Source organism: Temnothorax americanus, unplaced genomic scaffold (genome assembly GCF_048541705.1).
Source record: "Temnothorax americanus isolate GAGA-0224 unplaced genomic scaffold, ASM4854170v1 Scaffold3, whole genome shotgun sequence".
Lineage (NCBI taxonomy): Eukaryota > Metazoa > Arthropoda > Insecta > Hymenoptera > Formicidae > Temnothorax > Temnothorax americanus.
In genome coordinates, this window is record NW_027509442.1 from 477,760 (window position 1) to 491,263 (window position 13,504).

Genomic DNA, 13,504 nt, shown 5'->3' on the forward strand with positions numbered 1-13,504 from the left:
TTTTTTAATATACATATACTTGTATTTTTATACAATTGGAACACGATATACTGCTAATCATCGGTTAACTTATTGTGACAAGAAGGATGATTTCATACGGCCTGCTATTTCACGCCTGCGGGAGATCTGTCTTGATCAAGACTGCTACTCTTCTTCTTCGCCTAGCTGCCGGCCGTCGTTTAAGGGGCTATGATTTGCGTGACGACGAATCCAAGCGATTTTCAGGAATAAATTATCCCGATAATTTGTACGATTGAGTCATCTTGTAACACGTCTCAACCAGATGCAGATTAATTGTAAGGCACACGCGATTTGTAAAATAGTTGTCCTATATTACACTGCGCTGTTGTTCTAAAAAAAATACTGCAATGCTTTGAAATACAATTAGAATCCATTGCAATTAATTAAACTTACCGTAGAATACTCTTGCTACTAAATAGAATACTACTAAATCCGAAGGTAATTTAAACGAATATCAGAAAATTTTTTTTAATTATTAGTTCTGTGATATGATAATTGAAAAATTCATAGGAAGGATTTTAAAATCATCAAACAGTTATATTTTAATATGACAAAGGGGATTTATATAAAAAATGGATGAAATAGCATTTTACAACTTGGTAAATTTATTTGTAGGCCGTTGAAGTGGAATTTTCCCACACACACTAATACACTAATACGTTTTGCGGAAAGCATACATGGGATCATCACGCGCATGTGTGTTGTCTCATCTCTCTTGTAGAGACCAAGAACATGAACCTTTCTACCAGGCTGACCGTGTGCCTCGGTGGTGTAAAGCTAGCGATACATGCATGGATATTGATACATCATGGTAATAATATATAATATAATATAATAATAATTTTAATAATAATAAAATAACATTATTATCACTCCTATGATACCGTACAACGAAATGCAGCTCTACACTCGTGAGGCCTGTCGGCGGCTACAATACAGAATGACTAAGCGCTATTTCGATAACATCCATAAAATAATAATTAATAATAATAATCAATAATAATAATTAATATAATAATATTAAAGACGCACTGATACGTATTTAAGCTATGTACAAAGTACGACCGCGGTTTCATTCCACTAAAGAGGAATCAAAAGTTAGAAAGAAAGAAAAAATCCTGTTTGCTCCCGAAGCCATCGTGGTTCCTTTTTTTTATATGAATTTTTCATATAAACTTGTGCAAGTTAGCTAAACGGCAACTCTCGATATTCTTCGAGACGCCGTAGCAAAAACACACATTATATTGTACTAACATTTAAGAACGTTTTGTGGTTTTTCCCTCGTAGCGAAAAGGTATTTAATGGTGTCGTCATAAAGACACGTTAGAACCAGTCACGCCAATTCCTTAGCCCTCATTAACGTACAAGTCCGAACACTTTCTCTCCTTTTAATGTACAGTTTGAAAAGCATACCGCGAAATATATTAAATTTAATACAAAAAATACATTCTTTACAGTTTATCACGATGGACTCGAGTGATACTCGAGTCGAAGTGGTTAGAATAGGAAGAGCAAGAACTCATTATTCTGATTATGTGATAATTTGGGTGATATCTTTTTGCGCAGTATATCTAGATATATCGATAACATCAAGTATAACATAAATGTTAAAAGAGGAGCGATAGGAATATAACATATACATATAAGACATATATAGGAATATAACATATATAAGATGGAAACAAATATATGGTGACAAATAAAAAACATAATTATGACTTTTTTCAAAAATATATAAAAATCTATGATATATGCAATGATTTTGCATATTTATTTTGTTGAAAAATTTAAAACGTTAACATGTTTAATTACGTTTACAATCAGGACGTAATTGGCAAACGAAATTGTTATCAATTAATTTTATACATCTTCAAAATCTCTTTAATTACATATGTATATTCCTACCGATTCCTCTACGAAAACCTGAAGGTTTTTGCAGTTTGCATCTGAGTTAAACGATTTCGAACGCGACGATTATAATATTTATGCTTGCCACACGCGTTTTCCCACTCGCTTTTCGAATTTAGCATTTTGCTCGAGAAGCAAGCGGGAATCAGCATCACTATCTACGCCGCTTTACGTCTGCCTACTTCGAGCATTGTGGTGCCGATTGCTCCATCATACGCGATCTCCTCCCTCCGTCCACGTTTCGAGCATCTTATACCCATCTACACGGACACGGGTATGAATAAAAGAAAAGAGAAACTAAATAATACAGAAAAAAGGGAAGAGAAAGAAAGATGCGATCGACGCTCGGAAATAATAACGGTTGATCCTCATTCCACCTCAAGTGGCATTTCGGCCGGAATCGAAGAGACACGTCGCCAAGGGTTCACCCGCTGGAAACCGATCTCAGCTGACTGGTATTTGCGTCAGCGATACCACCGCGGACCCACCTTGTACCACGTGGCCCTCCAAGGTTGTCCGGTCGTGTCTTCACATGCTACAATCGCGCACGCTCGCGAGATACGATTTTGCTTCGGCGAATGCCAATCCCGAATGCGACTCGCGGTCGTATCGCCGTCGCGAGATTATATGGATTTTCTGAAGGGGAAGCCGAGTAGCTCCGCGGCCTGATTGCCAGGTGGTAGGTCAGGAAGACGTCGCTCCGGGCCTGGGCGTGGTCCACGGTAGCACGCGAAGAAGCGAACAGCGTATCCTCCGACCAGCGCTCTTATAGAGCTAGTGGGTTATTACGTAGTCCAATTTAGGACGTTAGCCCGAGGAGCCTGCGAGGAACTGCGTCGTGGTAGCTTCCGTTATGGAAATGCGGAAGAACGTGGATCGTCTGTTTTGATTCCTGGCTGAATTTCCGGTTCGTTTCTCTATAATTACGCGATAGATATCCGATGCAAACATCCGTTTTCTTTCCTTCTTATTCTTGAAGTTTCGTCGTTTGTCCATTGATCGAAATATATTGGTATTGCGCGTAACAAGAAGAGCTAACACGGTTCAGCATTGTCGACAATTTCATCATCTACCGTGAAACGTTCGTGGATAAATTGTTACCGAGATGATTAGAATATCTTTAATAGGAGATAGTGAACGTTTAAATCAGAGCACGTCGATAGAAAGAGTTTTACATTATATATATATATTCTTCTAATCTGATAAATAAATTATTTTGTTACATTCCGTAGTCGCATCTATATCTTTCTTTATCATATTCGTGTATCTTACAGAACGCTGACTGTTGTACATTCATTAGAGGTGCGGAAGTTCTCGAATTATGCATAAAATTTGATATCATTTATCGAATTGTATCTTAAACGGCAATTCCGTAAACGCTTCGGACATCGTCAATCGCTTGGTACGTACTTAGCAAGAATATCATTACCCATTCGGATCAGGCGAATTATAAAAAAAGGTCGATGAAATTACAATTGTCTGCCGCGTCGCTGTATCCCAGATTGCTTCCATCGTTCTCGGCTCTGCAATGGTGCTTCGTGTCGGGTCGGATCGAAGATTCCTCTGATGTGGCTGACGTCTGGGTGTAGGCTCGGAATACAGGAGGGTGAACAGAAGCGAAAAAAAACTCAAAGAAGCAGGACGGACGAACTAGATGCGAGGATGATAGGCGGGGGTTGATGACAAAAATCGACGGAGTATCGCGGTTTCTTTGCCGTACGCAAACCCGACATCTCGCAAGTTTTGATGCATCGTCGTTGGATCGACTGGAAGGATTGCTCTAATAGAGGAGGAACATCGGGGAAGAACTGGTCGGTAGCTAGAGCATTCGATAGAGATAGAGAAACGCGTGTCTACGGGAGTTTAGGATAGTAGTTGGCCGGATGGCTTCTAATACCTAGAGTAGCCATTCGAATAGCCATTTGAGTAGCCGTTGGAGCCCTTGTAGGGAACAGAGTGTATGCTCCTGGAACAGAGATGGTCGAAATCGGAAAATGAGGAAAGTACACTTCTAGGGAAAACCCCTCGCTTCCTTCCCACTCACATTCTTTACATTTCCTTTCTATCTATCAATCATTCCCGCCGCCTCGTTAAAGCGTGGGACCCGTACGCGCCGTGTGTTAGTATAAGAAATAGCCGACGATGAAGAAGTCGTAGTGAGGGTAGTAAAAGTCGTAGACACAGTGAGAAGACGAAATAGCGAAAGAGGCAGACAGAGAAGAAGAAGAAGATGAGGAAGACGAAGAAGAAGAAGAAGAAAAAGTAGTATACGCATGCTGGGGTTTTCTGTGGTGGCGGTAGTGGCATAGTTGTTGATCGCGCTTTCGCCGCGACCAGGAAAAAGTGCGGGTGATCAAATAAAAAGTGCATGGTTGTAATTTGTTGGGTTATTGTTGTCATACTCTGTTGTATTTGTGTTATTGTTTCTGTTGTCGTTGTTATTGTTGTTTGTGTTATTAATCAGTCTGTGTATGTGTGTGTGTGTGTGTGTGTGCGTGTGTCAAGGTGCAGGAGGTTCAGAGCTCCCGCTCACCGCCACCCACATCTACAACAGAACAGAAAACAAGACCACCGCCGTTACATACAAGGTATCCATTAGTATCCACCAGTATTGAAGATTTATTTTATCGCTCGCTCGTTCAAACGCGCTCGCGCACACGTTCCATGCGGGGGCAGCATTATTTCAGACTGATTTATGGGTCAGGCCGATTCTACGAGCCCGCGCGCGCGCCGCGGACTCGCCGACTCGTCGACGCGCGCCCGTAGGCGAGAGAAGGAGTGCAAAGTTCGCGGATCTTCGCGGATCTCTTCTCTCTCCCTATTCGCGCCTCTATTCCGCCGTGAGGCGGGTGAAGGCGACACGTTGCAACATTACAAGGCTATTGATGCGAAAGGTCAACGCGGTAGCGGCCTCCTTCGGCCGAACCAATGGTTTTGACCTTCTCGAGGTCAGCACCGTGACCGCTTAAGCGATAGTTAGCGCGTCTTAACTTTCCTGTCGATTTACCGGATGTATTTTGACCGAAATGGGAAGAAAACCTTAAAATAGCACGAGTAATTGCACATTTGGAATTTGCAAAGTTCCATATTGATCTGACATCTGAGCCAGAATTCGTGGAACTTATTATTTAAATAATAATAATAAATTAATTGTTATTTATCATAAAAAACACAATTAATTACAATTTATCATGTCGCTCTCAAAGCGATGCAATCCTTTCTCTGCTGTAACATGATGTCATCCTTTCTTTGACGCACTTAAACTAGTTTTATATGCATAAAAATGACTCATGTAAACCTTTCTCATTGCATCCTTTTCTCGTGATCCGCCATACCTTTAAACCGATATATCTTTTTCTTCGCTTGTTGACATTGCGTTGACAGCCTCATATAACAAAAACAATACATCTTTTGATTCACAAATCGAACAATTCGGGGATCACACAAAAATACAATTTAAAATTGTAAACTTGATATGGGTGTGGCCAAGCGGTTGATATTTGTATATTTTTTTCTTCATACGACACATTGATTATATATTATTCATTTCGGAACGACAAATCTCTTACGCATGGAACGGTTTGCGCGAGCATCGTTAATCAATGGTTATACAAGAAGAACTATCGTGAGACGTTTTCATTATTAATCTTCGACTCACCCTCATATGAATTCCGTATCTTTATTTTATTATGTAAAGCTAATCGACGACTCGTGTTTCCGCGTCTCGCGATTTTGCGTCAAACAATGAGCTGTTTATCTGACCGAAGAGTTGTTATCGCGGATTGGATTAATCCATGAAGCGAATCGCAAAACAAAATATTGACTTCAGCCGATTGTTTTGCTATCGATTGTTTTGACTTTGCGAAAGGTAAATCGACTCGACCGGTTTCCCTGGCGTTTGTGCCGATCTAATCTTAACTTAAAGCTTTACGAGCGATTAAATAGCTTGAATCTTTGTGCTTATTACATGAAGATGAATAATATAAATAATAATCTCTAATGCACAATGAATACTTCAAGTTACTTTTTACTGTTTGGTGTCAAAATGATTATGCGTTACAGCTCAATAGAATCACAATTTTCGTCCCCATTGTCCACGGTACATGAAAAAAGCGAAATAATCGCAGTAGGACAAATTTTACGATAGCCAATGACGCAATCTAACAACAGTTAATTTCAATCTAGCTCGACTTCTCGAGCTGATTGCCGACTGGGAACTAATCATTCCCCATCATCCCGCCTCGTCGTGCGGCGAACAGCGAGAACGCGCAGGCACGAGCACGAGCACGAAAACGTCTCCCGATAGCTTCGAATCTCTATTGGTGTTCGAACGCAGGTTCTTGCAAGTGAGAGTCACGCACTGACGTCTGATTCACGATCGGTTGCCGCGATATTCCGCAGGAACATTTTGCCAATATCTACAACGTCAGAACGTGTGTCGCGGGCTCCTCTTTCATATGCGCGACGCCATACTCGTACGGACCCTTGTAAGGGACCCCCTAAAGAGTACTCGGAGATCGCGGCGATTGATCATGGATCAGATCGCGTACGTGTCCCGTGCGAGCGCGCAAAAATAGAAGTCCTCGAAGGAAAATACAAAACGAAACAAAAATGGTCGACGAAACAAAGTGAAAAAAAAAATGATAAAAACGTGGCGGGTGTACCTGTGTTGCTTGAGATTGTCCTGCCGCTTGAAGGACTTTCCGCAGACCTCGCAGGTGAAGGTCACGTCGTCCTTATGGCTGCGCTCGTGGATCATGAGGTTGTAGGGCTTCGTGAAGCGCCGCTGGCAGTACTTGCAGACGAACTCTACCGTGCACTTGGCGCGCATCTTCTGCCGCCGGCCGAACTCCCTGCCGTGCCCCTCTGTCTCCATCGGCATTATCGCGAACATCCTTATAAATTCCCACCGCTCCTTCTCTTGGTCGAGTCTCTATCTCTCTTTTCCCTCTACCCGCCTCTCTCGCTCTCTCGCTGACGCCCGGAGTCACTCCCACCACTTTGTCTGTCTCCCTCTATCTCCTTTCTCAATCCTCTCTGTTGCTTGCGCGATCTCTCTCTCTCTCTCTCTCTCTCTCTCTCTCTCTTTCTTTCTCTTTATCTTTCTCTGCCTCGCTCGCAGACTTTCGTACGCTCTCTCTCTCTTCTCTCTTTATCTGTCTTTCTTGACTGTCGTTCTTCGACTCGCTCTTCTCCTCCCGCGCAAAGCTAGTCTCGGGCACGGCTGACTCCTGGGAGTGAGATCACTGCTTGTACCACGTCGCGAGAGAATCCTCGTATCGCTGCCTGCAAAGAGCACAGAATCGATGATTCTCCTCCGATCTGACTCGCGCGCTCGAGGAAATCACCCGGAGTCGCGAGAGCGGAGTATACGCGCGGGACGCCCGTATCCGACGAGATATTTACGCGAAGCGCCGTTGCCTACGAGCAACGGGTTAGTAACGTTGAAGCAACTTCTGAAGTATTTTGCATTCCTTACGAAGGTGCGTAGGAGGGACGCGCGCATGCCAATGTGCCTCGCGGAATAGAAATTCTCTCCGATCGAATTATTTTCGCGATATTTTATCAGGAGTATGGTTTTAGGACAGCATAGGGAAGTACTTTTCTATGTATTATATATAAAGGGTAACTCTCTGAGACAAGCTGGCTACAATTTCTGCGAGAAAAGTCTATTTCAAGTTATTATGTTGATTCAAAACATGATACATTTTTTTATATGTACAGCGAAAAATAATACGTTATTCCCGTTTTTATACATAAAAATAGAAAATGCGTAAAATGTTACAGAAATGTCACAAGCAAGTTTTGTTTTGTAATTTTACTTTTGCAGATCAGCGACATACAATTGCATTCTCCATTTAATATTATAACGTTATAACATTATTGCAACATTAAAGTCTATATCTACAAGAAACAGCAAATAAAAAAGAGCGATTAAATCGATGCTTCAATAAATAAAATTAGAAACTCATGGAATTTTTATACAAAATATTTTATACAAATGTGTTAAGGTTAAATGTAACCTCTGTTTAATTTCGCTTCACTTTATGAATTTGTATTATGATACTTTTTACACAATTTCATTGTTATAACTCTATAAAAATCGTGTAAAGTTACATTTGCATAAAGTTGTAAGAAATTTTACGATTCTTATTTTCAAATAGATGTTAAAGAATAAGCAAATTTTTTTTTTCATAAAATCTATTAGGATTAATATACCATTCTAAATCTTATAATTATTTCAAGTAATTCTATTATTAAATTAAGTCCTTCGGTATATATTACCGTACAAAAAACACGGTGTGAATGCCCATAAAAAGCTGTGCGCTTCCGAAAAAAAATTAATGACTAGTTTCCTAATTGGGCGCGTCTGCTCGATTCGCGAGTTTAAATCATCAGCTCCGACACGTCCTCCGGGCATATTTAATTTCAAACGCGACTGTCCAGTTTTAAATTTCATTCATATATGGGATGCTGTATACATTCGTGGTAATCGAGGGGGAAGAAGCAGCCACTATTAGCGCTAAATGCGCGCCGCAAATACGATCCGTAATCTTTACGCTTGCCATCCGGCGCCACGCAATTAAATCACGATAATATTTCCCGAGCTCGCGATGCTGTTCTAAAAAGAAACGTGAGTGCAACGAATCACCGATTAACTTTTATGCGACTGATACGGGCTAACTTTTAAGTTTTTCAATAAAATTTAAGTAAAATATTATTTACCGATAACTATTAGTACGAAAAAGGCTGTAATCCGGGCAATACACTGTTTGCATATATTATTCTTTCTCATACCATTCTTATATTTAATGTTTTTTCTACTGTGTGAAAATTGTTTAAAATCATCGCGTTAAAAATTGTTCAAAGTTTATTTTTGGAGCAACTTTCTTACATCTTACTTTGACTGAACCGTTCATAATCTCTGACACGGTCGCCTTGAGATGTCTCTTAAATAATTCGGAAATAATGTGAGAGGTCTGATGTAATCGAATTCCGCACTGAAGTCACATTTTAAAAATTAGTATTTTTACTGCTTAATATTTCCGCTTCTATCCATATTTTAAGAGAAGACAGTTCCTTCACGATAAAACTACGAAAGAGAAACATGAATTCTTTTTTTTATATACGTACGATGTACCCAAATTATACCCTCGTGCAAGTATTACTTTTAAAACTCCCCCGCAATATACTCGGCCGGATATGAATGAGCGATCGGAATCGTACCGCCACGGTCTAATGGCACGGTTCTCGAATTGGAATCGGCATGTTAAAAAATAGCCCGCGGGATCGAATCGCACGGTGCGGCCATTGTACAGGAGCGTCGGCCAGTCGCTACCGGCTCGCATTAAGCGCACGGCGCACGCTCGAATAAAGTGGCGTGTCCGAATGAGTAATAAGCGGTGCCTGGGCGTAGCCCGGTTGGTTAGCGTGGCTGACGGGCGGTGGAGCCTAATCGGAACTGCGCATTACGCGCGATTTTGCGTTTCACAAAAAAAAAGATAACAATTCCACTTCTTTCCCCGGTGAAACATCACGTTTCTGTCTGGTCATGTCTGGCCCCGTCGCCGTCCGACTGATTCAGACATTGTAAATATCCGCCCGACATGCTGATGCACGTAAAAACAAACGTAGAAAAAATATAAATGTGTTGTAGAAACAGTACATAGCTGTCGTCGAGACGGAATACCTTCGTCATTCCGGTATTCAAACAGATGGAAGGACAAATGTTCGGCGGCACGTCCGGATTTATGGTTTTGTATAAATTGGACCTTTTCTTATCCCTAAGGACCGGAAAACCATCGATAAAGAGACGAGCAAAAACTCACAATATCTTTTGTAATTTTGCACGGCACAAATCATATATCTACACAGCTTACTAAAATAGAAATCGTGTGAAATAATATTTTGTCTCCTGAGGGTTTAGAAGAAACAGACCTACCTTTAGTGCCTGTCCTCTCTTTGAAATTTAGTCATTTCACTTTCGAATAGCAAATCGGCACAGGCTACTCCTGTCGCGCGGTATTGATATATACGCCCGTGGAAATGAACGGTAACACCGGCTACTACATGGCAATCTTGTCGAAGAGTTACGAGGTCACAGTACGCTTGTATTACCCGAGACATGGGTACGTGCGGCTGGAACAGGTTCTCACTTTGCGTGAAGCGAAGTTAATGAGTTGTGCGTTAATGAGTCGGGTGTCGAGGAAAACGACATTAACCGTGTAAACGCTCAGGTTTTATATTACAGATGATGTCGGTGAGGACGTGCAAATAATCTTGAGGCCGATGATAAATGATCGTGTTCTCTGATAACCGCTAAGTCCGCTGAATTCGACCGCGCGATCCAAATAGCAGTCAGGAATAACAGACGTAAGCTGTCGATAATTTCGTCTCGATAATACTGTCCGGAATAAAGGCGCATCCGTAACGTGAAAGATATGATCGCGAATGTAACGAGATACGTAAGATTTACGGCGATTGCGAAGCGACGAATACGAGCGCGAGTCAACGTTGCTCGTGTGTATCGCGCGTGTGTAGAAAAGCGAACATCGTGCCTGCTACCATGTTTGCCTACCGAGTTCGCGTGATCGAATGCTTTCGTTTAATGTATGATAATGTATGATAATGTATGATAATGCGATATATATAAACGCTCGCGTTTATGGATGCGCCATACTAGACGGAGATTTGCGAATAGGCGGCGAAGCGTTTTGGTATGTACGGAGCTACGCGAAAGTGAATTTTGTTGTGAACCACGCAGAGGAGGGAACGTCGCGCGGAATAATCAAGTGGGGCTTCTCTCTTGACGTGAATAATAGAATCGCGCGTGATCAAATAATCAATTAAAATAGATATCGATGTAATATAACTTTTATAACGTGTGAAAATAATCATGCTATTCATGACTTCACGCAAAAGGAAAATTACTGTATTCTGACGTGATTGACACGAATAAGCAGAAGAATTGTTTTTTTTTTTTTTTTTATAACCATTAAAGAGCAAAATCGAGAAAGATAAACACGTCAAAATGAATTTAGTGTTATAAATACATATAATCATTAATAATACGTCGTCCAATATATCTTCAGATATTGAAAATTTGCAAGAATTGTAATTGAGTTCATTGAATACCTATCCAAGATAAATTTCGCCGTGTTGCTGATTTGCCCATGAGAAAAATAGACAAAAGGCATTCGTTGCATTTGAGAGTTATCCTGACGAGGAGAACATTCGAAAGGATACCTAGGCGAGACGTTCAACGCCCGACAGGGTGATATTTTATTTCATTCAACACTACCGAGACCCTGAAAAAAAGGTAGTCGCGAGTACCTTCCGTTCTATCGCGCGATACGAAGGGCGGAGTGCGTGGTACAAGAAGCCGGCAGCCAATCGAAGAAGAACAGAGAACGGCCAACCAAGCGAGCCCGGCTCGATGTGCGTGCACTCGTTCTCGCGTGTATGGAGGAATAAAGGAAGGAGCGGTAGCCCTCGTTCGTTCGCTCGCCACAGCGAGAAGGCCGGTAGCCAACCAAAGAAGAGTCGCTACTGTGCACCGCCCTACCGCCGACTACCGGTTTTCGGCCAGTCGCTACCGAACAGCCGGAGAAGTCCACCAAGTGGGACCACACCCTCCCTCCGTCGTCGAGACGTCGAACCGCGATACCACCGCGGCGCGGGGAACGCGGACGATCACGCAAGGGCGTTTCTTACGAGAGATATTACCTATCGCGCGGACTCGCGCCACGCGCGGCGCCGAAGAAAAATGGTAGCTCCGTGATGGATCCGTTTTCGTTCGTTCGAATGATTCTGGCGGATCCTTGTGATTTGAATAGACGCATGTCGCAGCGCGATATTTTGCGCAATAAGACCGAAAAGAAAAATTATTAAAACAAGAATTTTAACGTTTATAAGGAAATATAGACATAAGATAATTGCTTTCTAATTAGATGTTGATTAACGTGATGAAAGTCGTGTCAGTGAGCAAATTTTAAAAATAAAATGATTTTTATTTGTTTCTTAATTTAATTTTATTTATCACATTCTTTTTTTTTATTATATGTATATAAATATATTAACTACTCGAATATCAATAAAATTAACAATTTCTCAGCGCATGCATTATAGCCATTGAATTCTAAAAAATTGTTCACGATATAAAATATAAAATTGTGTGTTTTCCATATGTATATCTATAAAAATCACCATTGTTGTTTGGGAACGCAAGTTATCAGGAAGATCTAAATGCTATAGAAGGATTGAAGAGGACCATCGTAAAATCGCCGCAGACAACCCGCAAGGTACTTGAGCACCAATCAAAACGCAGCGGCTACTGTGCACCGCCCTACCGCTTGCTACCGATTTCAGGCGGAGAGGACTCGAGATACGCGAACGAATGTAGATCACGCCTATATTCCCGCCCGTTTGATTCATAACACGTGGAGGCATACAATAGAAAATGTAAGAACTCGGAGATGCAGTAGAAATAACTTTACTTTCATCCTCTCTACAGAATCTAGATGAGAAATGGCGATGGTTTCGATTGAAATAAAGAAAGGATTCTTGGAAACAGCTTAATGGTAGAACAGCCCTCTGATACGCGAAAGACCTGGTTTTAGTTTTGTCATCCCAAGTAAATTAAAAGAAATTGACATTGTCGAGATAAATGTTAACGCACTCTGTGATAAGAACAAATAAATAAATGAAATTGAAGAATTATATTCATTACGAGTGAAACTATATGAAAACGTGGTACTGTATCTCATAATAAAACAAAACTCCAATAAACATTCGATATATTTAAAATATAGTGCTGTACATTCTAGAAGACCGAGATACATTGAGGAAGAAGCAGAAGAAGAAGGAGAAACACAGTTTTATAGAAAATATACGATTTATAAACGATGTGACTAATTTTTCCTAATGTCATTTCGAATATTATTGAATTAATAATGTTATTGTATTAAGCGTTTACAAACGAATATTAAACAACTACTTTCACCTCAAATATAAATTATATATTAACATAATGTATTATGGAAATTATATATATATATAAGGCTAGATAATATTTTTAAGAGATGATATCAATTGACTGTGACTCACCGATAGAGATAGAAAGAGTGCGAATAAGGGTTCGTCCTCGAGCAATGTCCAGTAGTAACCTTCCGCAGAGGAAAATCTTCGAACTTCGACGGAAGTGTTTTAAACTTTCGACGATGAACGAAAGAACAAAACTCGCGAAATGCGAATAGTTGTAAAACGAACTGCGGTGCGCGTATAATGTCACGCTGCCAACAGTCGGAATCTCCGATACTACTCAGTAGGTCGGTGGCTCGTGAAAGTGTTGAATTGCTGCGCGTGTGTCTTCCGGGCTGACAGGTCTGGACCGTTTGGGTGCGCGGCGTCGACTGAAGCTTCGTTTGGTCGCTCGGTTCGCTGGTAGCCCGAATAGGTAGGCACACCAGAAGACGGTAGGACGCCGTGTGTAACCGCCAAAGGTCTCCTCGTCGTCGTCGTCGTCGTTTGGCTTCTTCTGGTTGGAGGACCGGGAGACACCTCCCTACCGAACCGA

The 13,504-nt window shown here is 41.3% G+C and overlaps 1 protein-coding gene across 3 annotated transcripts; it reads right to left on the bottom strand.

Annotated features, from left to right (window-relative positions):
• Positions 1–603: 603 nt before the first annotated feature.
• Positions 604–13,504, bottom strand: Drm (odd-skipped family member drumstick). 3 transcript variants are annotated; one of them, XR_013257732.1, is made up of 4 exons: positions 13,036–13,477; positions 6,594–7,215; positions 3,974–4,474; positions 604–3,895 (listed from the first exon to the last, which is right to left on the bottom strand). XR_013257732.1 is itself a non-coding variant. In XM_077411274.1 (3 exons), exons 2-3 carry the CDS (start codon positions 6,821–6,823, stop codon positions 3,820–3,822), a joined length of 306 nt encoding a protein of 101 aa, XP_077267400.1. In that variant the 5' UTR covers positions 6,824–7,215; positions 13,036–13,416; the 3' UTR covers positions 604–3,819. The 3 variants fall into 3 exon arrangements, 2 of the variants coding, with proteins under 2 accessions (XP_077267400.1, XP_077267399.1); XM_077411274.1 differs by lacking the exon at positions 3,974–4,474 and having other exon boundaries at positions 13,036–13,416; XM_077411273.1 differs by lacking the exons at positions 604–3,895; positions 3,974–4,474 and adding an exon at positions 4,481–5,314 and having other exon boundaries at positions 13,036–13,504.

Coding starts and splice junctions, on each gene's coding strand:
- Drm (XM_077411273.1), bottom strand. CDS start 6,823: ATGTTCGCGATAATGCCGATGGAGACAGAGGGGCACGGCAGGGAGTTC. Junction 5,315..6,593: donor GACAATCTCAAGCAACACAG/GTACACCCGCCA, acceptor TTGTTATATGAG/GCTGTCAACGCAATGTCAAC.